This window comes from Herpailurus yagouaroundi, unplaced genomic scaffold (assembly GCF_014898765.1).
Source record: "Herpailurus yagouaroundi ecotype Mexico unplaced genomic scaffold, PumYag 141, whole genome shotgun sequence".
NCBI lineage: Eukaryota > Metazoa > Chordata > Mammalia > Carnivora > Felidae > Herpailurus > Herpailurus yagouaroundi.
Genome location: NW_024412396.1, coordinates 48,434,040 through 48,461,691, shown reverse-complemented (window position 1 = coordinate 48,461,691; position 27,652 = coordinate 48,434,040). Strand labels below are relative to the sequence as shown.

Below are 27,652 nucleotides of genomic sequence, written 5' to 3'. Positions count from 1 at the left end.
GAATTTTATGAGCTGGGAGGGGGCTAGGGCTCTTCCACTTCGGACCAATCGCGTATCCCCAAGCCCGGGACTGAGAGGAGTGCAGTAAGGTGTTAGGGTGCGTGATTGGCTAGAGGAAATAGTCTTCTCCACCAATGAGGAAGTGCGGCAGGCTGGAAGGGCTGGGCCTGGCAGCCGTGGCGCTTCTAGGGAGTCACCCGCAGTAGGGGCTCGTGGAGGCCGACTGCAGGCAGCTGAGGACCATGGCGGCGGCGGTGGCGGCGGCGGCAGCAGTGCGGACCCGGATCCTGCAGGCGAGTGAGGGTGCTACCGAGGGACGGCGAAGCTAGGAATTGGGTCCTTTCCGTCCACTCTCTGAGCCAACCCCTTCTTAGCCGACCTTCCAGTTCCCACCCGGCGCGTGAGGCCTTGTCCCAGTCTTCACTTCTCATCCCCCCTCGTTGGATCCTGGACTGTCACCCCTGGCTCTCTGCCCTTTTACTCTGGAGGCTCTCCCTTTCTGTCTCTGGCGCACTCTCCTCCCCCCAGCCCTGTCCGTCCCTGCAGTCGCTCACTTGCCCTCACTTACTTTGGTCCACTCACCGTGTTTCCTTTTCACCTCTGTGCCAGTCACCTCTCTCACCTTATTTTCCAGAAACTCCCTTTTCTGGTCACCTTTCTTAGAGCTCTTTCTCCTGCCCAGAGCGACCAGATTGTTCCCTTCTCCCCACCCTACTTCACTGTCTGTAATCCGTGGTAAAGGAAGCACACGAGGGGGAGGGTCCGTGAATGAACTTTGAATATCCTTCTAGAAGATGTACACTAGGTTTTCCCCAAAGCAGTTATTTGCTGAGCTGTTTAACCTAGCTATGGCTCTTTGTTTTTTCCACAGGCTGTAGGCTGTCCCTTTTCTTGCCAAGAGTTTCATTTAAACTTTTAGCAAAGTTACAGTATTCTTGTTGGTGGTAAATAAGGACACATAGTTATACTACCAGATGTTCCAAGCATATACAAGGGACTAAACATCTTAAAAAAAGTGATAGAAAATGAGGTGATAAACAACTCTAAAATGGGTGGTAGAAAATAAACAAGAAGTGTTAATTCCAAGGTCCTAACCCAAAGTCAGCTTTGAGTGTGCTAACACAACCTCACACTTGTCCATGGTGGGGATTGGGTCCGTTCTGCGTGCCTGAGGGTGGTTTCTAACTCTGTTTATAGCCTTTCCCCAGTTTTCACAACCCAGCAAGTACTTAGGCAAGGTTTACTGCAGGCAAAGTTTCTCCAACCTACAAGAAACAGCTTTGCCCTTTTTACTTGTTACATCCAGCCTGGGAACTTCTTCCTCTATATTGCTGGGCTTTTAGATAATATTAGCACTTACCAGGTTGCATTGAGTTCTACTGCAGAAACTTAATGCATTTTTTAAATTCTTAGCAAAGGCAGTAAAGGTTCATGTTTAAATGCTTTTTAACGGGACAGTGAGGAGAATGGGCCGGAAAAGTTTGTCAGATAGTCTGGCTTCACTCATCTATCTCTTGCTGTGATCCTAGTTGTTTTTCTAGGACCTTTTTTTATAGTAGGGATACAAGGTTTCTACCCTGTAATTTCCATTACCAATTTATCCTTGAAATCTTTTACTAAAATTGGTTTTTTTCCTTTGATTCCCCACCATCACAGTGAGTCATTGATGGCCTTAAGAATGTATTTTGTGCTTTGAATCAAGGAGAGGAATCTCCCTTTCTATGCACTTTATTTTGGAAACAGACACTATTTTCTGATTCATTTGAAGAAACTTCCGAGTTGACCTGGGAAAGAACATAAATAGTAATTCTTAGCCAAAGAGGAGTTACTATAACATGAAACTTTGATAAAGAGTAGTCTAGGAGCGCCTGGATGTCTCAGTTGGTTGAACATCCAACTCTTGATTTCAGCTCAGGTCATGATCCCAGGGTCGTGGGATTAAGCCCTGCATTGGGCTCCATGCTGACTGTGGAACCTACTTAAGATTCTGTTTTTCTCTCCCTTGACCCCTCTCCTCTGCTTGTGCTCCTCTCTCTCTAACTCTCTCAAACTGAAAAAAAAAAAAAAAAAAGGTAGTCTAGATTCTGGGGGTCATGAATTTCAGAGGATCATCAAAAGGGTCTGTAAAGGAAAGAGTTGGTGTTTTCAGTAATTTTTTTAAAGTTTATTTTGAGAGAGAGTATGTGTGGGAGGGCCAGAGAAAGAGGAGAGAGAGAGAGAGAGAGACAGAGAGAGAGAGAGAGAGAGAGAGAATGAATGAATGAATGAATCCCAAGCAGGCTGCCTGCTTTCAGCACAAAGCCCAATGCGGGGCTCAAACTCATGAACCATGAGACTGTGACCTAAGCCAAAGTTGGATGCTTAACTGACTGAGCCACCCAGGTGCCCTTGTTTTCAGTAATTTTAAGTATAGATAGTCCTTGATGTTCAATGGTTCAACTTAAGACTTAAAAAAATTTTTTAATCACAAAAAAATTTTTAACATTTATTTTTGGGAGACAGAAAGAGAGACAGAGTGTGAGTGAGGGAGGGGAAGAGAGAGAGGGAGACACTGAATCCAAAGCAGGTTCCAGGCTCTGAGCTGTCAGCACAGAGCACGGCGTGGGGCTCAAACCCACAAACCATGAGATCGTGACCTGAGCCAAAGTCCTACACTTAACCAACTGAGCCACCCAGGCACCCCGACTATTTTTTTTTTAATTTATTTTGAGACAGAGAGTGTGTGAGTAGAGGAGGGGCAGAGAGAGAGAGAGAGGGAGGGAGGGAATTCGAAGCAGGCTCTGCAGGGTCAGCACAGAGCTGTCCTTGGGGTTCAAACCCACAAAACTGTGAGATCATGACCTGAGCCAAAATCAAGAGTCAGACCCTTTACCAACTAAGCCACCAGGCACCCCAGCTTGAGACTTTTTGACTGTACAATGGTGTGAAAGCAATATGCATTCAGTAGAAACCGTACTTCCAAGTTTTGAATTTTTATCGTCCCCACCCCCCAGCAAAATGCAGTATGAGACTTTTGAGGAATGCTGGGCAGCAGCAGGGAGTCACAGCTCTCTATCAGCCACATGATCACGAGGTTAAACAACTGATACACTTATAAGCATTCTGTACCCATACAATCATTCTGGTTTTCACTTTCAGAACAGCATTCAGTAAATTACATGAGATATTCAACACTTTTTTATGAAATAGTCTTTGTGTTAGATGATTTTGTAGAACTGTAGGCTAATGTAAGTGTTCCGAGCACATTTAATGTAGGCTAGGCTAAGCTATGATGTTCTTTTGGTGGGTTAGATATATTAAATGTATTTTCAACTTATGATGGGTTTAGCATATTCAGAGGTAAAACCAGTCTTTTTTGTTTTGAAGTTTATTTATTTATTTTGAGAGAGACAGAGACAGCACGAGCAGGGAAGGGGCAGAAAGATAGGGAGAGAGAGAATCTCAAGCAGCCTCCACACTGCCAGTGCAAAGCCCAATGTGGGACTCAAACTCATGATCTGTGAGGTCATGACCTGAGCCAAAATCATCAGTCAGGCACTTAATTGACTGAGCCATCCAGACCTCCCAAGAAAACTAGTCTTAAAGACACTCAGTGGCTTGCCTCGGTGATGTGGTTTAGAGTACAGACTTCACAGTCATGCTTGCATTCTATCCTAACAACACCACTTTTTAGTTTCAAGAATATTTGTGAAGATTGGAATTCATGAATATAATGAAATAAATACCTGACACTTAAGCCGATCCAGTATCTCCCAACTAGTGACTGATGGGGCTGAGAATTCAGGACGTAAGTCTTGGTATCTCTTTCTATGTCAGGTACTGTCCCCAGGCTTTGGGAACGGAAAGGAGAGATTAAGTAAGACACACACTGTAGGCTCCCCTATTGTAATGCAATAGTAAGCACTAACAGTAGGAGTGCACAGAGTACTGCAGGGGTGTAGGGAAACTATCTCATACTCAATCTGTACAATTGAGGAAAAAAATCCAAAAGGAGTTGGCTCCAGCTTGAGTTTTGCAAGACTAGCAGGCCTTCAGCCAAGGGGAAAGGGAGTGACTGAAGAAGGAAACAAGTATGTAGTAAACGTCTACAGAGGAAGAATTTTGGTGTGACTGGAAGCAGGATAGTTTAACAACAGTGGTAATGAATGTTTTTTTTAGGAAATGAAGAAAAGATAGGAGATCCAACCCATCAAAAATTATGTGCTAATGTTTTATTATGCCAGATGCAGTGCCTTTTATGCCCTCTTGACAGCAAGGAGGCTGTGTGCAAGTAAAAAAATAAAACTAAGTGGCCTAGCATCCTCAAGTTGACTGATCTGTGCATTTTCTGCCCTGTAAGAGAGTAAACATGAAACATGATGAATACCAAATGATTGCTTGGCCAGTACTCAATTTTTCATTCTGCAAATGTATTAATGAATGCTTACTCTATTCCAGGAACAATGCCAGGAGCTGAGGACACAGCCATCTAGTGACCTAAGGGGAAAGAGACTTAATAATTAAACAATCTGTTATTCCATAATATGATATAAGAAATGGAGGAAGTTAGGTGTTGTAAGAGCTGTATAATCAGGTGCTTGACCTAAACTTGAGATTGTGACTTTAAAAGCTTCTGACTCTATTTCCCCTCTCACTCTCAGAAGTTAACCTTTTTTTTTTCCTACTTCAAAGGCAACAGAAACCGTCAGTTGAGAACTTCCTCAACTTCCTACTGGCAAACATAAAACTGATCTTCACTGATACCCAAAGTTTATGGCTAAGTAGGGAGATAAGAAATAGGAGTGAGTCAAGCAAACAGAATTCCATGCAAGAAGGAGCAGCATGTATACAGGCAAAAAGAGCACAAAACATGTTCCAAATGCCTAGAACATAGACAGCAAGGAGGAAAGTGGCAAGCTATGAAAAGTAAAGATGCCATGGGAAATCTTCTAAGCAACATCAAGATTAGCCTTTAAGAACAGTGGAAAGCCACTGGAGCTTTTTAAACAAGGGAGTGATCTGCCCAGATTTGTGTTTTAGAAAGCCCCTCTGGCATGGGGGAGGAAGCTAGATTCAGAAAGCTTAAAACTGGAGTCTGGGCGACCTGTAAGGAAACAGTTACTGAAGTCCAGGTAAGAGACAGTGATGGTATAGACTGTAGTGATGACAGGCAGCATAGAGAAAAAAAGTCTCTGTGTTCCAGAGACTTCTAGGAGGACCGATTGCCAGGATTTGATTCACTGTGGAGAGAGAGGGAGGAGTTAGGGTGACATGCTGGTTTTTTCTTGGGCAACAAGGTGAATAGTGGTCCCCTTCACCGAAAAGCGGGATATAGAAAGCAGAGCAGCTTGGTGAGAGGAAGAGGAGGAGTTCAGCTTTCTCAATATGTACCTAAATAACATCCACATAGAGGTGTGGTGAAGACAATTAGGTAGCTATTATCTGAAGAGGAAGCTGGCTTAGAACTAGATTTGGGCATCATCAGAATCTAGATAATCAAGCTACAGGAGTTGATGAAATCACCTGAGGAGAATGTGCAGAATGAGAAAAGAAGGCCTAGGACCAAGTCTTGAGGAAATGGAATTGTTAGCGGCCAGGGAGCAGAGGATGATATCAGGACATACTGAAGATTGGAGAAAAGGGTAGGAAAAGGTTAAGTACAGAAGAACTGGGAAGAGCCCATGGGATGTAGGAAGTCACTGGTGTTTAGTCATGAAGGTTGGAGTAGATTGAAGGGTTAGCGGGAAATGAGGAAATAAAGGTAATTAGTATAGAGAATCCTTGCTATTGGATGGAGAGAGGTTTAAGTTTCAGAAAAGAAAGGATCATTGATAGATGTGTCTGGGGTAGTGGGAAAAGTTGGCTTTAGAGCACAGGCGCAGAGATTAGCCTTCAGTTGGAGGACAGGTGCCTCATTGGTCAGTCCATAGATACTTGTATGCTTCAGTCTCCCAGTCACTTTGTCCCCACAGAGCTTGTGATTGTGATTGGCTATCTTCTCCCTTATATAAGGGAGCTATCTTCTCCCTTATAAGCAAAAAGGAGGGAAAAAAGGATGGGTATAGGTCAGTTTTGTAGGGTTGCTAGTAGGAAGTTGAAGTTCTCATCTGATGGTTTCTGTTCCCTCTGAAGTAGGAAAAACAAAGGTCAGCTTTTGAGAATGAGAGAGGAAGCAGCAAGGTTGGAAGTTTTAAGAGAATAAGTTTTGAAATAGCAAGGAGTAAGAACAACTAAGTAGTGAGAAGACAGAGTTGTGGCAAGGAGAAAAGACATAATAGTGAGGAGATAAGAGAAGTTTCCAAATAACAAGGAGTCACAGCAAAAAGTATTTATAATATAATAGTAACGTTGAATGAGCACCAACAACTTGCTATTTTCCATATCTGGACAATCTTGATCACAATAACTTTAAAGTAGGTGAACAAGACAGATGCAGTGCCTACCTTCATGGAACTCAAGTCTTTTGGGCAACAGACAAGTAACCAGGCAACTACAGCACAGACAGATAAACCTGATAGGGGAAGTACTGGCTGCTATGGGAGTCCAAAAAGGGACACCTAACCAAGTCTTGGTTGGGGGCAGTCAGCCACCCAGTAGACCTTTCATTTGTTCCATAGATACTTATTAAACACCTCCTATGTACGAGGTACCATGTTGATGTTGGGAACATGCCTATAAATAAAACATGGTGGGCTCTAGAAGAGTGTGGATGGTTTGAAATAATTTTTGTGGGGAATGGGAGAGGAAGTAGATGGATCATTTGGAAGAATCTTCTGCTGGCCCAAAGGACTGGCACCCTTTCCCCTAGATAGTACTGCAGGAACACAAACAAATTCTTGCATTTCATGCAGCCCCAAACCCTTTGAGTAACATGTCTGTCTTCTGGGGCACCTGGGTGGCTCAGTCAGTTGAGTGCCGACTTTGGCTCACATCATGATCTCATGGTTCACGAGTTCGAGCCCCGTGTGGGGCTCTGTGCTGACAGCTTGGAGCCTGAAACCTGCTTTGGATTCTGTGTCTCCCTCTCTGTGCTCCACCCCTGCTCACACTCTGTCTCTCAAAAATAAATAAATGTTAAAAATAAAAAGTAAAAACATGTCTGTCTTCAGACAAGATAAAGGATTTTTAGAATACAGTTTTCCTCTACTTCCCATTCCTAATTGACTTGAATATTTCTTAAATCAACTTCTATAGCATATATACAAATGAAGTTATTTTATGGTAACTGGCCCCTCTCCCCAATTTGCTGATTATACCCTATCAAATGTTACCTATACAACACATTCTTTTCCTATAAGGTACATGTGGCATTTTTAAAACAAGTTTATTGCAATAAAATTGACATAAACTCTACATATTTAAAGTATACCATTTGATAAGTTTTATATTCGTGGTTTTTTTTTTTTTTAATTTTATTTATTTTGAGAGAGAGAAAGCACAGGAGTAGGGGAGGGACAGAGAGAGAGAAGGAGAGAGAATCCCAAGCAGGCTTTGCACCATCAGCATGGAGCCTGATGTGGGGCTCAAACTTACAAACCAAGAGATAATGACCTGAGCCAAAACCAAGAGCCAGATGCTTAACTGACTGAGCCACCCAGGCACCCCAAGTTTTATATTTATATACACCTGTGGAAATATCACATTCAAGATAATGGGCATATCTGTCACCCCAAAAAGTTACCTTCCTATCCCATCTTCTCCACTTCCTCCATCATCCCCAGGCAACCACTGATCTGCTTTCTAACACTATAGATTAGTTTGTATTTTCTAGTTTATATAAATGAGATCATAAAGTGTATACTGTTTGCATGTCTGACTTCTTTTACCCAGTATAATTGCTATAGTTATCCAGTTTACCCAGTTATAATTGCTATAGTTGCTGCATGTGTAATAGTTCTTTTCATTGCTGAGTACTGTTCCAATGTATGGATGTACCACATTAGTTTCCCTATTCACCCATCCAATGGTGGACATTTTGGTTATTGCTAAGTTTGGGGCTTTCACAAAGCTGCTATAAACATTTACGTTCAAGTATTTATATGGGCATGTAAATACTTACACTTACATTTGACACTTGGTTCTATGCTATCTTATATTCGACACCGATTGTGTTGGATACCATTTAAGAGTTTTCATATTGTTAAGATTTGTGGTGACTACATTTTCCAGGCCAAAAATTAGGAAAATATGGTCCAATAAAAAAACTTTAAGTTTCTTTATTTTGAGAGGGAGAGAGAGAGCAAGCAGGGGAGGGGCAGAGAGACAGGGAGAGAGAATCCCAAGCAGGCTCCGCACTGTCAGCATAGAGCCCAATGTGGAGCTCGAACCCATGAACCGTGACATCATGACCTGAGCTAAAGTCAAGAGTTGGACATTTCACTGACTGAGCCACCAAAACTTTTTAAATCAGGACTTCCCTGGACACTGAGGACATGATCATTATGGTTTATTATTTTCTTATAATTTGCCGTACCTCATCGTCTGTTATCTTTTCTCCTTAAAGACTATATGACCCTTGGGAGCAAACACCAAATCATTTTTTGTATGCCCATAATAACTAGTGTAATGTTAAGCATATGGTAGCCATTCCAAGTTTTAATAATTTTCTGCTCTCATTTATCAAAATAATCATTCTTTTACCTCACAGGTCTCTTCCAAGGTGAATTCCACTTGGTATCCAGCATCCTCCTTTTCTTCTTCAGTGGTAAGTTTATTGGATACTAAAGTTTTACTTCTGAGAAGGAATACAGTATAATTTGGGGGTATTCCCATTTATCTTCTTTATATTATTGTGATCAGAGTATATGTGAAACCTTCTATCTTGGTTTTCTTATCTAAATTCTGTTAATTATATGTCGTAAGCATTTTCAGTATTGCAAGATGCTCTTTATAGCTGTGATTTTTTTTTAATTTTCAATAGTTTTATTTTTATTTTTGAGTGAGAGAGAGATAGAGCATGAGCAGGGGAGGGGCAGAGATACAGAGACACAGAATCCGAAACAGGTTCCAGGCTCTGAGCTGTCAGCACAGAGCCCAACACAGGGCTTGAACTCGCAAACCACAAGATTGTGACCTGAGCCAAAGTCGAATGCTTAACTGACTGGGCCACACAGGTCCCATATAGGTATGATTTTTTTTTTTTTTTTTTTTTTTTTTTTGGTTATTTTTGAGAGAGATAGAGAGAGAGCGATCATGTGAGCAGGGGAGGGGCAGAGAGAGAGGGAGACAGAGGACCCAAAGCCGGCCCTGTGTTGTCAGCACAGAGCCCAATGCGGGGCTCAAACCGACGACCCCACAAACTGCGAGATCATGACCCGAGCTGAAGTCAGATGCCCAACCAACTGAGCCACTCAGGCGCCCCTACAGTTATGATTTTTATAGCTGCATAATATTCCATCAAGTATATGTAGCCTGAATTAACTAAAAATTTTCCCATATAACACCTAAACTGATTGACTTTTTCAATATTATAAAACAAACATTTATTTATATAGTTTTTTCCTTCTTTTAGATTATTGTCCTTCTGAGGTAGGATTACTATGTCAAAAAATACAAACATTTTCATGGCTTTAGAGGGTTTATTGATCCTGCCAGATAGTTGTCCTCTTCTTCACAATCTTTAAAGTTGTTTTCATAGAATTGTCAGCCATTTGCAGTACCTAAAATCTAACACATAAGGACAGGTGCTCGAAATCCTTTCTATTTAAAAGCATGCACACACTATAACATAGTAGTCCTTCGCCTTTTTTGGTCCACAACCTCCTTTGAAAACTTAATGTAAGGAAGCTACTTCTCAGAAAAACCACACACAGAGGGGTGCCTGGGTAGCTCAGTCGGTTAAGTGTCTGACTTCGGCTCTAGTCTTTTAATCATAAATGTAATTCATGCTCATGGTGACATGACAAAAAGTCAGCTGGGTGAACAAGTCAACTAGCTAATCTTTGTTAATACAGAATCTGCTGCTTTTTCGGTCGATGCTTCACAGTAACATAAAGTTCCACTGTGTGATTAGCAGGGACTTTTCCTCAGAGAAATCACAGTATTGAGAGGCTCGGCCACATCTTAATGAACACTATAGACAAGTACATTGTGTATCTCTTTCTTAGTGTTAGCATTTCTAGAGAACAGAAGATTCACTATCAACCCTGAATTCCTTCCTCTTTGTGAAAGGGAGAGGAACAATTCACTAATACAAGTTTTGTGGGGTTTTTATTTTCCAGCCAACTGTAAAGCTCTTCATTGATGGGAAATTTGTTGAATCCAAAAGTGACAAATGGATTGACATCCACAACCCAGTAAGCAAAGCTACTTTGGGATTTAAACTGACTAGCCTAGAATTCTGGGAACGTGGTGGGAAATTAGGGACTTGGGTGTTTGTCGTGAAGTACATAGTGCTGCCTCTATGACTAGGTGAAAAATGGACAAGGCAGGCAAGGGGCAAAATATGATGTGCTGCTCTTTCCCATCAGGCCACCAATGAGGTCATTGGTCATGTTCCTCTGGCCACCAAGGCCGAAATGGACACGGCTGTTGCTTCCTGCAAACGTGCTTTTCCCGCATGGGCGGACACTTCAGTATTAAGCCGCCAGCAGATCCTGCTCCGCTATCAACAACTCATTAAAGAAAACTTGGTGAGAAATCAGAATGGTATTATTTTCCAAGCTGTTGTCTAGGATGCAGAAGGCCTTTTAGCTGCCCTTGTAACTCTACAATGCAGAGACAGAGATCATGGCTCTCTCCCTTATACTACTTCTCCCCCAGTTTTGTTCTTCTTTGGCTACCTACGAACTAAAAGGAGGCACATCTTTGCCTTGGTTTCTGTGTGTGTTTTCTCTAGAAAGAAATCGCCAAGTTAATCACGTTGGAACAAGGGAAGACCCTTGCTGATGCTGAAGGAGATGTATTCCGAGGCCTTCGTAAGCTGGGAGTCCCTCTCGGGGAGTTCAGGAGCCCTTTGGGAAGGAGCAAAGGAAGATGGGAGGCAAAGATCTCGGAACGGGAGGTTGCTTCTTCCATGTAGATTTTCCTATCCCATGATCTTTTTTAATACTTGTGGAAAATGGCAATACTTCTTAGGTACCTATGGGATCAGTTTATTTCATTTATTTTACTTGATCGTCCAGTAGGTATATGCATTTCACTGTCTTTTTTTTTTTTTTTTCCTATTTGGAGAATCTCATTTTGCTCAGCCCCTTCACATGGATGGGCAAGTCGATCTTTCTGCCGTGTGTCTTTGGCATGAGCCATTCTCTGTCTCAGGGATGACTAGAGCAGGACAAAGCTAAGTAGTGCCTGGTGGAGAGCTGGTGGTCTGACTGCTTCTCTGTTGCAGAGGTGGTTGAGCATGCCTGCAGTGTAACATCCCTCCTGCTGGGAGAGACTATGCCATCCATCACCAAAGACATGGACCTTTATTCCTACCGTCTGCCTCTGGGGGTGTGTGCGGGCATTGCTCCATTCAATTTTCCTGCCATGATCCCCCTGTGGATGTTTCCAATGGCCATAGTGTGTGGAAATACCTTCCTACTGAAACCATCAGAGCGAGTTCCTGGAGCAAGCATGCTTCTTGCTAAGTTGTTCCAGGACTCTGGTGCCCCAGATGGAACACTAAATATCATCCATGGACAACATGAAGGTAACTGCCCTTCTGTACATGGCACTTAATCTGGCTACCAAAAAAAATCAAGGTGTTGAGTGGTGAAGAAATATTTTAGGATGAGGAACCTAGGGAGGAAGGGATTTACTGATAGTAACCTCCATGTTTGAAGGTAATGTTTGTTGACTGCCATCCCTGTATGCTAAGGAAACTGACTGGGGAGTAGCAGTGCTTCTGGCCCTACAGAATACATTGGGACAAAGAAATACGGATTAGGTCAAGACAAAAGAGATAGAAGAGAATGTTTTCAGTTCGATACTGAAAAATTTATAGACCTCAGAGAGACTGAAGGCCTTCTAATTCACATAGTAATAGCTAACACTTAAAAAGCACTACTGTGTTTCAGGCAGTTTCTAGTGCTTTTCATATATTATCTCATTTAATCTTTATAACACTCCTTTAAGGAGTGTTATAAACAATCCTTAGGTTTATGAAACCTATAAACAGTAGATACTATTGTTTTTCCATTTTACAGGTAAGGAAACTGAGGCTTAATGAAATGAAGTCATTTGCTAGAAACAATCAAAGCCAGACTGTCAGTACCCAGGAAAACTCTGGTTTTTACTTTTAAATCATGCTATATTGCTGCTCACATGACAGCACAGTAGTATCTGAGAGTCCCAGTATATAGTAACAGTTAAAGAAATATCACATTCTTAAAGGATAAAAGGGAGAGTTGAGTATTAAAAGGCTGCTATTTTGGAGGAAGACAGGAGTTGTAGCCTTTGGAGTTAGAAGTAGGTATAACAAATGAGAAAAATAATGAAAGGGAAGAGGCTAAATAGAAATAGTAGTTTAAAGAATTTAAGAGAAAGGAAAGAACTTCAAAATGGGAATCGAAACTAGAAAAATAGAAGTATAGAAACTTCTCATTCATAGCAATGGAAAAAGGCAAATTTGCCATGTTGAGAAGCCCACGGCCATTTGCTCCTTTGTGGTAATCATTTCTTTTCTTCTTAAAGCTGTAAACTTTATTTGTGATCATCCGGATATCAAAGCAATCAGCTTTGTGGGATCCAACCAGGCAGGAGAGTACATCTTCGAGAGAGGGTCAAGACATGGCAAGAGAGTTCAAGCCAATATGGTGACTTCTTATTCGTTTTTCCCCCCAAATCTGTTATATGTATTAAAATTACAGGGGTTCCCCGGGTGGCTCAGTCAATTGAGCGTCCGACTCTTAATTTCTGCTCAGGTCATGATCTCATGGTCGTGAGATTGAGCCCTGTGTCAGGCTCTACACTGCTAGCATGGAGCCTGCTTGGGATTCTCTCTCTCCCTTTCTCTCTGCCCCTCCCCTGCTCATTCTCTCTCTCTTTCTCAAAATAAATAAACTTTAAAAAATAATAATAAAATTACCTACAAACAGCCCTTCAGCCGAGGCATTACTATCCCACTGTCATGCCAATGTGTCTTTATTCCCATTTCATCCTGAATGTCTTCCTTTTAACCATGAACCTGGTAATGATTTTTATCCTAAGCCACTTTAATTACTTTTTATCTTAGACACTTTATCTTGGTGACAAAGAGCACCTTTCTCATTAAGAATGTTATTCAGGGGCGCCTGGGTGGCGCAGTCGGTTAGGCGTCCGACTTCAGCCAGGTCACGATCTCGCGGTCCGGGAGTTCGAGCCCCGCGTCGGGCTCTGGGCTGATGGCTCAGAGCCTGGAGCCTGTTTCCGATTCTGTGTCTCCCTCTCTCTCTGCCCCTCCCCCGTTCATGCTCTGTCTCTCTCTGTCCCAAAAATAAAAGAAAAAAAAAAAAAGTTGAAAAAAAAAGAATGTTATTCAAATTCTTTGGCTTTAGCAGTATCAGCTGAATTCTAGTTCTGGCCTTGTTTCTTCCTTCATACCTTTCTAGCCCTTTCTCCTTCCTTCCATTCAACACATATCCCAACTATTATAATGTCAGATATGCTCTTCCTAAGAGTCCATGCTATCTAAGGTACTAGAAGGAGCCAAATACCCTGTATGTGAGTATGGTTTACTTGTTTATGTAGTTTTACTATTCTCTTACTAGCTCCTTGCCAAGTACATAGTAATTCTTTGATACTAATTGTAAATCCAGTTGCCTCTTTCTCCCTTTGGTTAATGTTGCTGAAAGGACAGCCACCTATGCACAGGCCTAGAAACAGTTCCTGATATGCTCACTTATTTCTTTTCCTGGTGAATGTGTTTTGGCCAATTTGACTTAAGCCACTCCCATCTCATTACATATTTATTGAGTTTATTCTGTGTCTAACAGTATATTATGTGTAATGGGATAAAATTAAATAGCAAACATGGTATCCATGCACTCAACTATAGTTGTACAGTAGTCACCCCTAATCTGTGGGGGATGCCTTCTAAGACCCCCAGTGGATCCCTGAAACTGTAGATAGTACTGAACTCCATATATACTATATTTTTCCTATAAATACATGTCAATGATAAATTTTAATTTATAAATTAGGCACAAAGATTAATAATAACTAATAATAAAATAGAATTTTAACAATACACTATAACAATATGGTCTCTTGATGGGGCACCTGGGTGGCTCAGTTGGTTAGGCGACTGACTTCGGCACGGTCATGATCTCACAGTTCGTGAGTTCGAGCCCCGCGTCGGGCTCTGTGCTGACAGCTCAGAGCCTGGAGTCTACTTCAGATTCTGTGTCTCCCCCTCTCTCTACCCCTCCCCTACTCACACTCTGTGACACTCTGTCTCTCAATAATAAATAAACGTTAAAAAAAAAATGTTTTTAATAATATGGTCTCTTGAGCTATCATATTATACTTTACTCACCCTTCTTATGATGAATGATGTGAGATGATAAAACACCTACCTTATGAGATGAAGTGAGATGAAGGACGTGGGCATTGTGGCAAAGTGTTAGGAGGCATAGTTTCCAGACTTCAGTTGACCTTGGGTGACTGAAACCATGGCAAGTGAAACCCCAGATAAGGGGAGATTACTGTATTTGGAAACATATGTTTAGAAATGACCATGTTATCCTACCTAGTAAAGAAATTTATGAGGCTATGTATCTAGAAGCAAGCCAATTTGGGGAACCTCTTTCCAGAAATGGTGTACCAAGAAGTCCACCTATTTCGCCATTCAGCTGACCACCGTTATTATACTGGCAGCTCTTTGTTCACATTGCTCTTCTTATAGCTGGAAATCCCAGCAGACAATAAACTGTTTCCTGTCTAACTTAGGAAAGAGAAGGGAGTTCTTCTTGGTTCCTGGGTGTAGTATTTAGTCTGTCAGTTTGACTGAATGTGATTATGTGACTGGAGGTTTGGTTTTGTTTTGTTGGTAATGATTTTGATCTAAATAAACATATAACAGCTTATCAGCTAAGAAAGTAGAAAAAAAGTAACCTGGAGACTTACTCTATGCTATCAAGATTTCACAGTATCAAAATGATAATAAATCTAGCCTCAGAACAACAAAGGGTAAATTCTCTCTTTCCTTAAATTATTTGAAATCTCAGATTTTGCTTAGTTTCTTAGCCTCGTTGTATTTTGCCAAGGAAGATCCATGTACTTTTTGTATTTCCTTTAGGGAGCCAAGAACCATGGAGTAGTCATGCCAGATGCCAATAAGGAGAATACCCTGAACCAGCTGGTTGGGGCAGCCTTTGGAGCTGCTGGTCAGCGCTGCATGGCTCTTTCCACAGCAATCCTTGTAGGAGAAGCTAAGAAGTGGCTGCCAGAGCTGGTGGAGCGTGCCAAAAACCTGAGAGTCAATGCAGGTAATCAGTTATCTGCCTAGCTCCTTTAGACTTTGCATCTGTGGCACTAAGCTCTTGGTTTTAGTGTTGGCTTTGGCCAGTGGGAGTAATCATGTCTACTCTTTAACCATTCCTCTCTTTATAGTGTACTTGTCATAGTTAGCAGTCATAATATATGTTAGTGAAAACATTAAATACTTTTGTGTTGTTTTACAGGAGACCAGCCTGGAGCTGATCTTGGCCCTCTGATCACCCCCCAGGCCAAAGAGCGAGTCTGTAATCTGATTGATAGTGGAACAAAGGAGGGAGCTTCTATCCTCCTTGATGGTCGAAAAATTAAAGTGAAAGGCTATGAAAATGGCAACTTTGTTGGACCAACCATCATCTCAAATGTCAAGGTGAATAACTCTGGCTCATTTATTTCACACATACAAGCACTAAAGGTACCTTGAAGGCTATGGATGGAATCTCATCCCTCCAAATGAAGACATTTAATGACTGAGACCTCATCTCTTGCCAGGATTAGTCAGTTATTTTATTTAGAGTCTGAATGATCCTCTTATCCTGACACCCAGCCTCCTTCCACTATACCGGTGGTTGGCAGATTTTCCGTAAAGGGCTAGATAGTAAACATTTTTGGCTTTGCAAGGATATTCAGTCTGTGTCACAACTACCCACTCTTGGCATTTTAGTGAGAAAGCACATTAACATTATATGGTTGTGTTCCATAGCTTTTATTGGACAATGGAATTTTAATTTTAAGTAATTTTATATGTCATGATTGATTTCTTTTTCAGCCATTTAAAAGACATAAAAACCATTCTTAGCTTGTGAGCTGTACAAAAATAAGCAGCAAGCCACATTCTGCCCACTGGCTATATTTTGCCAACCCTATCTTGTATTTGTTACTTATCTGTTTAATATTAATTTTTCGTTCTGCTCCTTGTTGTCTAGTTTATAGCTATTACAGTGTCTCCATCAACATATTGACCACCCAATATTTACTGAGTACCTACTCTGTGCCCCAAATTTAGCTGTCTCTTCTCTAGAAAGTGAGGAAAGAAAAATAATTGATCTCTCAATTTTTATTTATTAAAACTCCACAAATCTCTCAGCTAAAATTAATGACTAAATTGAGGTGAGGAAGCTTTTTTTTGAAGTTCCTATGTCCCCACTATACCTACTATAATCCTGAATAATTAAGAATTGAATGTAAGTATAGTAGAAATTATGAAATCTCTTGCCACAGAACCATTGAGGAAAAATCCACTTAATAGCAACAAACACAGCTGACCAGCTACAGTGGTGAAGGATGTTTTGAATGTTTAATGTGACCTGATATCAAAATATAAATGTACAGACTCATTTGGGGAGGCAAGGGAATGAATGAGAATGAATTGTTTATGTTACAGAAAACTTAGTACAGGGTTTCTTTAAACAGAAACACTCTCCTGTGTTATTTTCAATATCTATCTGATTTAGGGGCACCTGGGTGGCTCAGTCGGTTAAGTGTCTGACTTAGGCTCAGGTCACAGTCTCACAGTTTGTGGGTTCGAGCCCCGCTTCAGGCTCTGTGCTGACAGCTTGGAGCCTGGAGCCTGCTTTGGATTCTGTGTCTCCCTCTGTCTCTGCCCCTCCCCTGCTCGTGCTCTGTCTCTCTCTCTCTCAGAAATAAACATTAAACAAAATTTTATATATATATATATATATATATATATATATATATTTGATTTATAAAAAATGAATTTTCATGTAACTTTTCATAACAACAATTGTATAAACAAGTTATACAGGTATAAAAGAGGAAGCTAGTGATGGGTCATGGGACCTAAAAATACAGTGCTCAAAGGGCAGGAGTGTAATTGTAGTTAATAGGAATTTCAAGTTGTTTATATGATTGGTAGCTTCAAGGATGGAACACAGCAAGAAAGGACTTTTTTTTAAAAGGTGGTTTAAAATGAAGAGAGGTTACTAACATGAAAACTGTCCATGTAAACAGTGGGTAATAAAGTACCAGATAAGCCTAAAATACTGACTTCTTTTCTGGATGCATCACTCCTGGAAGCCAACTATGACCTGTTACAAAGAGGAGATTTTTGGTCCAGTTCTTGTGGTTCTGGAGACAGACACTTTGGATGAAGCCATCAAGATTGTAAATGACAATCCATATGGAAATGGAACCGCCATCTTCACCACCAATGGAGCCACTGCTCGGAAATATTCCCACCTGGTGGATGTTGGACAGGTTTGTGAACAGAGTTCTTAGGAGATTCTTGTACTCATATACTGTTTACTATCTAAGGGAAACAGCAAAGTGATCGGTTGCTGCGCCTCTGATTTCCTACAGTGCCCCATTTCTTCCTCACGAATCACAGTTCATGGGATACAGGAAGGAATGGGATAGAAGTTGGGGTATTTAAAATCGGTTTGTCTGATGCCAAGCATTTGTGCTTCTAAATGGAAAGTTCCTTTGTTTGAGTCCTTTTATTTATGTGGATTTGTTCTGCTTTAGGTGGGGGTAAATGTCCCTATTCCAGTGCCTTTGCCAATGTTCTCATTCACCGGTTCTCGATCTTCCTTCAGAGGAGACACCAATTTCTATGGCAAACAGGTAACTTTAAGAAAATATTGTTTTCCTCTAAGAAACTTTCTTGAATATACTCAGGAACAAGGATTCTGAAAGGAAGGCCCTGACATTAGCTTCTGTTGGGTCATAAGTTGTTCAGCCATGCTTATCAGGATGTTCCCTAGAGAAGATTTAAAATACAACAAAATTCCGTCAAAGCTGCTGCTCCCTGACTAACTCAAGGCAGCAAAGTTTTGGGGAAAGAGCATGAGGAAGTCCAAGCCTTTACGTATGTCCTTTCCTCTGAGAGCCTTTCCTCCTGCCTCTCCTCTTTCATCTAAGTCTTAATCATCTGTCTTGTCTAAGTTTGAATCATGGACTGACTCCTCCAGAAAATCACCTCTGACTATCACCACCCCTTTCCTCAGTGCTGGGTTGGGAATGCCCCCATGTCCTCCCACTGCACATTTTTCTCCTGTAAGTTATTCACTTACAAAACAAATTTTTAATGTTCATTTATTCTTGAGAGAGAGAAAGAGTGTGAGTGGGGGAGGGGCAGAGAGAGAGAAGGAGACCTAGGATCCGAGGCTCCAGACTCTGAGCTGTCAGCACAGCCAGACACAGGGCTTGAACTCACGAAATGCAAGCTCATGACCTTAGCCAAAGTTGGGTGCTTAACTGACTGAGCCACCCAGGCACCCCTTCATTTACAAAAATTTTACTGAATACCTTCTTTGTACCAAAACTATTCTAGGCATTATGGATACATTATGAACAACAAAAAAAAAATAAAGCAGATTTGGTACAGAATGGCCTGGGGTCAAATTCCAGCTTGGCTTGTTATTAATTGCATGACTTTGAGGAATATCCTGTGTCTCAAGTTTCTTATCTATAAAATGAGAATAACAATAGTACTTATATTTCATAAGTTTATGAAGATCAAATCACCATTGTTACCACATCCTTCAGTAGATGCATATTTCCTAAGACGAGGCATGGCAGGTTCAAACAGCAGAAATGGGCTGGGGCACAGAGTGAATGAGGAGGAGAGTGGTAAGAGATGAGGTTAGAGAGGCAGGGGAATCCTGTAGGGCTGTGTAAGCCAAGATAAGAACACATCACATTGTAATTATTTACTTAACTGCAGTACCTTGCACGGAGCAGGTGCCCAAACATGTGTTTAACAAATGGGCTAGTGAAAGTTCTTTGTAACCCCACAGAGATACAGCCATTTTGGAACCTTCAGTAATAAACTACATGTTTTCTATACAGGACTCTCCTTTATACTTTAATTTAAAAAAAAATTAACAGTAGCATTGCATAGCAGAATGTAACAGTGTGACCAGCTGGTTAAGAAAACATATTGGGGGACACCTGGTGGCTCAGTCAGTTGAGCGGCCAACTTTGGCTCAGGTCATGATCACGAGGTTCATGAGTTCGAGCCCCGCATCAGGCTCACTGGTGTCAGCACAGAGCCCACTTCTGATCCTGTCTCCCTCTCTCTGCCCCTCCCCTGCTCGCTCTCTTTCTATCTCTCAAAAAATAAACATTTAAAAAAAAAAAAGGAAAACATTTTGGTTATTTGGAGGCAGATTATTCAGTTTGCACATTAGTCACAGCTTTTGCATAATCGATTACTTTGATTCTATTAACAAAAATTTCTTTTGAGGGAAGCAGAGTAAAACTCTTGCTTTTTTTCTCCCTGTCTTGGTTTAATTACTGTTAAGTCATCCTGGTAAGTGAGGTTTCTTAGAGGCAAAGACTGACCCCATACAGTTTGAAGTCTTAAATTCTTAGGTAATCAAATTGCTATTTTGGGGTGCCTGGGTGGCTCAGTCAGTTAAGCATCAGACTTTTGATTTTGGCTCAGGTCATGATCCCAGAGTCATGAGGTCAAGCCCTGAGTAGGCTCTGCCCTGGCCGTGGAGCCTGCTTAAGATCCTCTCTCTCCCAGGGTGCCTGAGTGGCTCTGTCAGTTAAGTGTCCAGCTTCGGCTCAGATCATGATCTCACAGTTCATGGGTTCGAGCCCATGTCAGGCTCTGTGCTCACAGCTCAGAGCCTGGAGCCTGCTTCAGATTCTGTGTCTCCCTCTCTCTCTGCCCCTCTCCTGCTCATGTTCTTTCTCTCTCTCTCAAAAATAAATAAACATTTAAAAAAATTTAAAAAAATTTCTCTCCCTTGCTTTGCCCCTCCCCCTCAAAATAAATAAAGTTTAAAAAAACGAAAAGCTTAATTAAAAAAAAGATCCTCTCCCTCTTCCTCTGCCCCTCCCCCCTTCATATTCTCCTTCTCTCAAAAAATTGCTACTTTGTATTCTTTGGGAAAATAGACAAGAAAGAATCATTCTCATAATAAAATGACAACTTTAGTTATATTGAAAGTATATAATAACTCTAAAGCCCTTAATATATATATTAACATGGCCCAGATTTTGTCAAATAATTCTAGAAGAGTATTTTAAAGAAGCTGTTGTGGTTTTTTCTAACATTATCTTTCTAGCTTGCTAGTTTTTTTTTGTGTTAGATCTGCACAGTCTATTCTCCTTTGCTCAAGCCTATTCTTACAAAATAAACTGTATATAAAGCCTTACATATGAATTTTTTTGGTTCACATTACAGGTGCTTTAGAAGTGAATGTGTGTAGTATCAGACAGTTTACTTTAGATTTGTAAGATATTGTGGATTTTACTACTTTAGCATCACTGACAGTTGTCAGAAATGGCCTAATATGTATTCTATCCCTTCATGCCTTTTTCTTCTTCACAGAAAAGAGAGAAAAACTAACAGTTATTGAACAGCAGTTACTTTGCTAGGACGTTTGAAGGTCATCTCATTTTCCCCTCACAGCGAGGTGAGCCACAGGTCACAGATAAGGCCCAATGTTACATGGCAGTCAATAAGGAGGAGAGGCAGGATTTGAGCCAGGTCCTAATATCTCAGAGCACACATTCAGCTCTAGGAATAGAATGAACTGCAAGTTTAACAGATTACACTGTTCAATTTTTCCATTTAGATCCTCTTGACTAGTTTCAGCATAATGATAGGTAAGGTTTGACTATTTATTTACTATGCCAGGCATTGTGCTAAATGTGTTAAATAGATTATCTCATGAACAATATGTTGGATTTTGGTTGCACCAGCTCCTCAAGTGGCAACATTAGTAACGCTTTACAGCACCTCCTTCAAAAGCTGATTGAAAGAGAAATCATGAAACCCCCAGGAATATATGCTCTTTTTTTTCCTTTGTTCTCTTTAGGGCATCCAATTCTACACTCAGCTAAAAACCATCACCTCTCAGTGGAAAGAAGAAGATGCTACTCTTTCCTCACCTGCCGTAGTCATGCCTACCATGGGCCGTTAGAAACAAGTTTGTTCCAGATTCAGTCCACCCTGAGTAATCTCCCTCTGTTCTTGACCAACTTCATTTGCCAACTTTGCTCAGATCAGATCTCTAGGATTGGAATACCTGGTAATTAAAACCTTTCTCAAGACCATTGGCCCCTGCAAAGTTGTTCTGGGGAGATTCCTAGTCTGACTCTGAAAACAGATTTTCACTTGCTCCTTACTTTGGTTTTTGAGGGAACTGTTGTTAACTCTGAAACACTTATATGGAATGAGATCTTAGGTTATTTTCTAAAAGTTCTCCCCTTTTCTGATGACTTGCAGAAGGGAAGATAGTGTATGTAAAGAAGATCTTCCAATAACTGGAAGAGGACTTCTTGGATGGGGAAACAGGACAGAAATTAATTCACCCTTTGGTTGATCCTCAAACACAGCCCTACATAAATGGCAGTGGGGGAGACCCCTCTGCCAAGCTTTCCTGAGCCTGTCATTTATCCCACACTATGAAGGACATAATCCATTTCTACTTATCCCGTGGTTGTGACAACTGCTTTCTTTTCTGCTAAATGCCACTTTGTCCTAGTGATTCATGACCACTAATTACTAATTCTATCATTGTCACTGTTCCTACTTCTTAAAATCACTTCTCAAGGATACCTCAGTATGTACTGGATAAATCAACTTTTTGTTGTGTGTGCCAAGTGTTAAATTTCACATTTGGCTCCAACAATCATTAATGCTTCAGTCATTAATTCAGATGCAAATGGAGTTTTTTAAGAGAACTATTTCAAAAGGTTTTTAGGGCCAGAAATCAAGGGGTATTCCAGCCATGAAAGTGTGCAAGACTCTTGCCTTAAGTAAGTGTAGCCAGGTATTACTTGTTGAATTTTTTATATTGTTCTTTCTTCTTGCTTGCATTTCTCGTTAGTGATAATTTTTAACGAAAGAATTCTTAATGTAGAGTAATTCATTGGTGCCTAAGAAATTTCAAGGCTCTTCATGACATGAAATAGTAAAAAAGAAATGCTTTGACAGATTCTTCTGCAACCATTATATTCAAGTGTCTGTATGCCTTTTCTTTTGATATAGCTAAACTTTATGTCAGAACAGAAACTGATGAGCTAAAAAAACAGATTCCCAACCGAATCAAGTCTTTTCAGATATAGTTTTTACCCAGTGAACTAGGAGACGGCTGCTGGCTCTGATAGAATAATCTTTGGTCCTCAGCCAGATGATATAGGTCATTTATTTTTTCTGCTCCCTCATGAGTCACTTGGATAATGCTAATCTGCTCCATGGCAGTGATTCAGTGAACTAAGGATATGAAAACTTTGAAAACATTTGTGCACTCTGTGGATTTTAATACTACCACTGCTGGATAGAGTGTCAGAATCTTCAATCGCTTAAGGTGACTGGAACCTTAATAAAATACATTTATGACCCTAATGGGTTTATTGGTTTTTGGGGGGTTTTTTGTTTTTGTTTCTTTTTTTTTGGATTTGCCTTCCTAAATGTGAGGCAATAAAAATTTATAATTTGATAATAGAATGCCCTTTATTTTCTTTCTACTTATCACAGCTGGCAACTAATAGTGATACTTAATCCAATCCAACAACTATAGGCTGGGTTGAATGAAAGCTCATATTGTCTAAATTCCAACTGGAATTAAATATAATCCCAGAGATTCCTATGTTTTCCTTACATTTAAGGGAATCACTTTTGTAAAAATACTGACTCATCAGAATTGTGTTGCTCTAATTGGAATCAACTCATTTGTCTAGCTACTTGCTACTCAAAAGAGTTTCTTGTTTCTTATATGGAAAAAAATATGCAGTTATATTCATGCTAATAGCATCTTAAAAATTTAGTGTGGCCTCATTTGAAATTTCTCAGATCCTATGTTGTACTAATTGATTATGAATAAAAAATTACAAATAAAAAGCTCTTAAAAAGAAAACCTGGCTTTTTTGTTTTGTTTTTAAATGTTTATTTTTGAGAGAGAGAGAGTGCAAGTGGGGAGGATCTGACAGAGGGAGACACAGAAACCCAAGCAGGCTCCGCACTGCCAGCACAGAGCCAGATGTGGGCTCATGAACTGTGAGATCGTGACCTGAACCGAAATCAAGAGTTGGACGTTTAACCAACTGGGCCACCCAGGTACCCCTGGCTTTTTGTTTTTAATAATGCCTTCCTACATAATTCCTTTGTCCCTAGCTTATAGGGATTCAGACTTCCCAATTCTGTTCAAAGCCATTATGTTTATTATTACATAATATGGTCATTATGCTTATTATTACATAAAAGTACATATTTTGGCTAGCCTTTATACTTCACAAGACAATTTATAGGTTTTACCACATTTACTAAAAGAGGCACAAATGTGCATTAGCATTAAGTATAATATGCCTGCCATAGTGTAGACATGCTATACATGTGTTATTACTCATTTCACTGATCACTGAGAGCTCTTGGCTAGTAGAGAAAAGCACTATGACTTAGCAAGAAGTTCCATGGGGGAAAGGAAGTGTTTAGATTATAGACTCCTTACTATATCAGACTCTTGTGATTCTTTCTGAATATTGGGTATCATCAGTTCACCAGAAGAGTCTGAGATTGGTACTTGCTGGGTGATGAAGGTTTGATCTTGAAGCTTACTGTCATCCCTGCAATGACAACAAAATGACAGACCTGTCAACAACCACATATACATGGAACTTGGTTCAGAGCAATAGACTTGTCCTACAACTCCCACTCAGTTCTGGCACATATAAAATGTCCACCACAACCACTGTGATCAGGCTCACGTTCATTACCTTGTCAAGACAGCTCTTACCCAAATTCCTTTGTTTCTCCATCATCAGCAACAACATAGTCTGGAACTGAAGGCCTAGAGCTCTGGCTATATTTTCTGTGGTAGATAAAAGTTAACAATGAGGCAGTGTCTCCTCTTGTCCCATATTTCAACTGTGCTTTTTTTTTTAAGTGTATTTATTTGAGAGAGAGCATGCGCACATGTGCATGAAAAGAGGAGGGACAGGGAGAGAGAATCCCAAGCAGGCTTCACGCTAAGAGTGCAAAGCCCATCGGGGCTTAATCCTATCAACTGTGAGATCATGACCTGAGTCACTACCAAGATCAAGAGTCGGATGCTTAAGTAATAATCATGATGATGATATTCCTCCAATAGCTATTAATGGTGATGCTTAAGACTGAACCAGAGTACTGACCAAAAACATGGCCAGAGAAATTCCCTTCCCACAAAAAGAACCTCAGAACATAGAAAAAATATCCAATGGTGATGGACCCAGTATGAAAATTTCTCCTCATACTTTGGCAAGTTTGGTTTAAGAACAGGAAGTAATCATATCACTGATTGAATACTCTAATGGAAAGTGAGCTGAACAGGATTATAAAAAGTACAGTAGGGGGGTGCCTGTCTGGCTCAATTGGTAGAGCATGTGACTTTTGGTCTCAGGGTTGTGGGTTTGAGCTCCACATTAGGTGTAGAGATTACATAAAAATAAAATCTTAAAAAAAAAAAAAAAGGCATAGTAGGTTGATTTGCCAGCAGGTAAGGACACATGCTCCACTTCTAAAACTTGTCCTCAAGTTGGTACATAGGAAAGCAGAATAAACCCATTCAAAATATGACTATATTAAATAGTCTAATAATTATGCATGAGAAAAATATACTTTGGGGGTTCTTAGGTGGTTCAGTTGGTTAAGCGTCTGACTCTCGGTATCAGGTCATGATCCTGTCATGAGGCTGAGCCCCACATCGGGCTCCATGCTAAATGTGGAGCCTGCTTGGGATTCTCTCCCTCCCTCCTCTCTGCCCCTCCCCTGCATTCATGTGCTTGCACATGTGCTGTCTCTCTCACTCTCAAAATAAATAAATAAACATTTAATTTTTAAAAATGTACTTCGGATACTACTAGTACCTGAGTTATAGCCAGTGTGGTTGCTGGTGCACTAAAGAGTGCAGTTTATTGGTTATACTCCTTGACTTTGTTCAATCACAAAAATAGCATACTGTTAGATTCACAATCATACAATCAATTGAACTCTTAATGAACTTCCTAACTGCTCTGCTTGCCCTGGTAGACCATTTATCATCTAATCTCTCCCCAGTCTGGTTTGAGCTTTCTCATTTAATCTCATCTTCACCACACATTTCACTATTTGATTCCCATCTTCTTTTCCCTTCAACCAGCTCTGATATGAGATTCCAACAGGCTTAGACATCATTCCATTGCAGCTAGATTTAACTTCATTGCTTTGGTGCGAAGATTTCACTCACATTTCTTCGTTTCTGCAGTATTGAAAACAATATAGTATGAAACTTGAGACCTAGAACTCTGGTTGTTTCTTGGAGTACAGAAAAGTCAACTCACAATGAGACAGACATTCTGTAGCTATAGTCTGGATTCTACCTCCCCCTCTAAATAAAAAAAATAAAATAAAATAAGACTCTTTGGAAGGCTCCCAGAGACAAAAGACCATTTCAAAGTCTTCCATCTTCCACTTAGCCTAAAATTCTTTAAACTCTTCTCTTTTGGCTGTCCTCTTCCTTGTTCTCCTGTTAACTGCTGTGGTTATTTCTAGCCTTGGCCCTTTACCCTTCTACCTTCATACAACCTCCTACACTCAACTACCAATTTTTACTAAATATGCTCAAATCTCCTTCTCTAAACACCTGTACTCGAATCAAAGAGTATTTTTCGTTTCAATATACTGCCATCATCTCCAGTTCAACATCGAAAACACTCCTTGCTATTTCTTCTGCCCAGAATGTTTTTTCCTCTACCCTCTCTTCCTATATACCTTTCAGAGGTCAGCTCAAGCTTTTATTTCCTCATAAACTTTCCTGACCTCCTCAATTGGGTCATAGTCCCTTAATCTAGCCTCTCTTACCACTGTATGCCACTTCTTTGAGCCAATCTCATAGTTGTCCTTTAATATTTGTGTGATGATTTGAATAATGTTTTCTTCCCACATAGACGATGAACTCCCTGAGATTAGGAATGATGTCTTTATTTGCTCAACACTATATCCTCAATAAATAGTAGGCGCTCAATATGTATATGCTACATGAATTAATGGATGGATTAAATAAAATGTAAACATTTCCTTCACATTGGCTTTCCAGGTTTTTCACTTGCCTTTCATACCACCAGTCGTGCACTTCTAAGCTAAACGCCTTAAACATTTATACTTTGTTTTCTTGATTTCTTTTGCCTTTTATCACTAAGTCCTGTCTCTCCTTCCTAAGTGCCTCAGTTTCTCCCCTTTTCCACTCCTGCCCACACCCTGCACTGCCGCACGTCCAGAGTAACATGGCAGCTTCTGCTGGTTCCCAACTCTACTTTTGTCCTGCAGTCCATCCTATGTATATGTGTCACTGCATTAGGTTAAGGTCAGCTCTGGGAACAGTGGCTTATGAACCCTTTCAGTGAGACAGTATGAGAGTAGGGCTTATCGCTCTTGTATTCCTTCAAGGCAGAAAAGGAAAGTATGTTATACTACTTTAGAATAACAGTGGGATACGTTAAGGTTTTTCAGCATGTTTTTTGTTGTTTTTTTTTAATTTTTTTTTTCAACATTTATTTATTTTTGGGACAGAGAGAGACAGAGCATGAACGGGGGAGGGGCAGAGAGAGAGGGAGACACAGAATCGGAAACAGGCTCCAGGCTCTGAGCCATCAGCCCAGAGCCCGACGCGGGGCTCAAACTCAACGGACCGCGAGATCGTGACCTGGCTGAAGTCGGACGCTTAACCGACTGCGCCACCCAGGCGCCCCTCAGCATGGTTTTTAAGGCTCATCATAATTTAATCTATAGATCCAACCTTGTTTCTTTTTTTTAATTTGTTTTTTAATGTTTATTTTTATTTGAGAGAGAGACAGACAGCACGAGCAGGGGAGGGGCAGAGAGAGAGGAAGACACAGAATCCGAAGCAGGCTCCAGGCTCTGAGCTGTCAGCACAGAGCCAGATGTGGGGCTCAAACCCATGAACTGTGAGATCATGACCTGAGCCAAAGTCAGATGCTTAACTGACTGAACCACCCAGGTGCCCCAGCATTATTTCTAATTACTAATTACTCTCATTGCCACCATTTTCCTCAAGCCATGAAGTTTTCCTCAATGTTCCTCAAACATCCCACCTCTATTCCTACCTCTGGGCTTCTGCATAGGCTGTCTACAAAGCCCCTTATGTACCCTTCCCACTCTGTCTACTATTCCACTCTCCTACAAGGCACCCGGCAGCGTCACACTCTTTCAGTTTTCTTCACTGAAGTCTTCCCTAACTGCTGTAGGACACTGACATGTTGTCTGAACTCCAGTGATACTTTATTGTGCCACCTGATTTTTTTCTTTGCTATGTTTGGTTTT

General features: G+C 40.7%; 2 protein-coding genes and 1 long non-coding RNA gene across 9 annotated transcripts in view; 1 reads left to right on the top strand and 2 right to left on the bottom strand.

Moving 5' to 3' along the window:
* The first annotated feature begins 165 nt into the window (after positions 1-165).
* Positions 166-23,216, top strand: ALDH6A1 (aldehyde dehydrogenase 6 family member A1). 2 transcript variants are annotated; one of them, XM_040477659.1, is made up of 12 exons: positions 166-293; positions 8,627-8,683; positions 10,200-10,274; positions 10,449-10,610; positions 10,817-10,895; positions 11,312-11,614; positions 12,598-12,719; positions 15,182-15,371; positions 15,567-15,748; positions 17,416-17,595; positions 17,863-17,961; positions 21,174-23,216. In XM_040477659.1, the coding sequence occupies exons 1-12, from the start codon at positions 243-245 to the stop codon at positions 21,276-21,278; spliced, it is 1,605 nt and encodes a 534-aa protein (XP_040333593.1). In that variant the 5' UTR covers positions 166-242; the 3' UTR covers positions 21,279-23,216. The 2 variants fall into 2 exon arrangements, with proteins under 2 accessions (XP_040333593.1, XP_040333594.1); XM_040477660.1 differs by lacking the exon at positions 21,174-23,216 and adding an exon at positions 20,684-20,787.
* LOC121032040 (uncharacterized) lies at positions 1,713-3,827 on the bottom strand. Its single transcript, XR_005791047.1, has 2 exons — positions 3,726-3,827; positions 1,713-1,784 (listed from the first exon to the last, which is right to left on the bottom strand). It is a non-coding gene; the product is annotated as an uncharacterized LOC121032040 (long non-coding RNA).
* Positions 9,529-27,652, bottom strand: part of BBOF1 (basal body orientation factor 1) — a 49,317-nt gene continuing 31,193 nt past the window's right edge. For 2 of the 6 annotated variants that reach the window (XM_040477666.1, XM_040477667.1), the window contains 3 exons: positions 24,093-24,167; positions 23,808-23,922; positions 9,529-9,645 (listed from right to left, as the gene is read on the bottom strand). In XM_040477666.1, the coding sequence (XP_040333600.1) occupies positions 9,622-9,645; positions 23,808-23,922; positions 24,093-24,167 (214 nt within the window). In that variant the 3' untranslated portion in view covers positions 9,529-9,621. Of the gene's footprint in view, positions 9,646-17,982; positions 18,098-23,497; positions 23,923-24,092; positions 24,168-27,652 lie in introns of those variants that run through there. The other 4 variants (XM_040477661.1, XM_040477665.1, XM_040477664.1 and 1 more) reach the window with 3 other exon arrangements.

Excerpts from the sequence above, each read along its gene's own strand:
- ALDH6A1 (XM_040477659.1), top strand. The coding sequence starts at position 243 with ATGGCGGCGGCGGTGGCGGCGGCGGCAGCAGTGCGGACCCGGATCCTG. Across the intron at positions 294-8,626 it reads TGCGGACCCGGATCCTGCAG|GTCTCTTCCAAGGTGAATTC; the intron begins GCGAGTGAGGGT and ends TTTACCTCACAG. Across the intron at positions 17,962-21,173 it reads CCAATTTCTATGGCAAACAG|GGCATCCAATTCTACACTCA; the intron begins GTAACTTTAAGA and ends TGTTCTCTTTAG.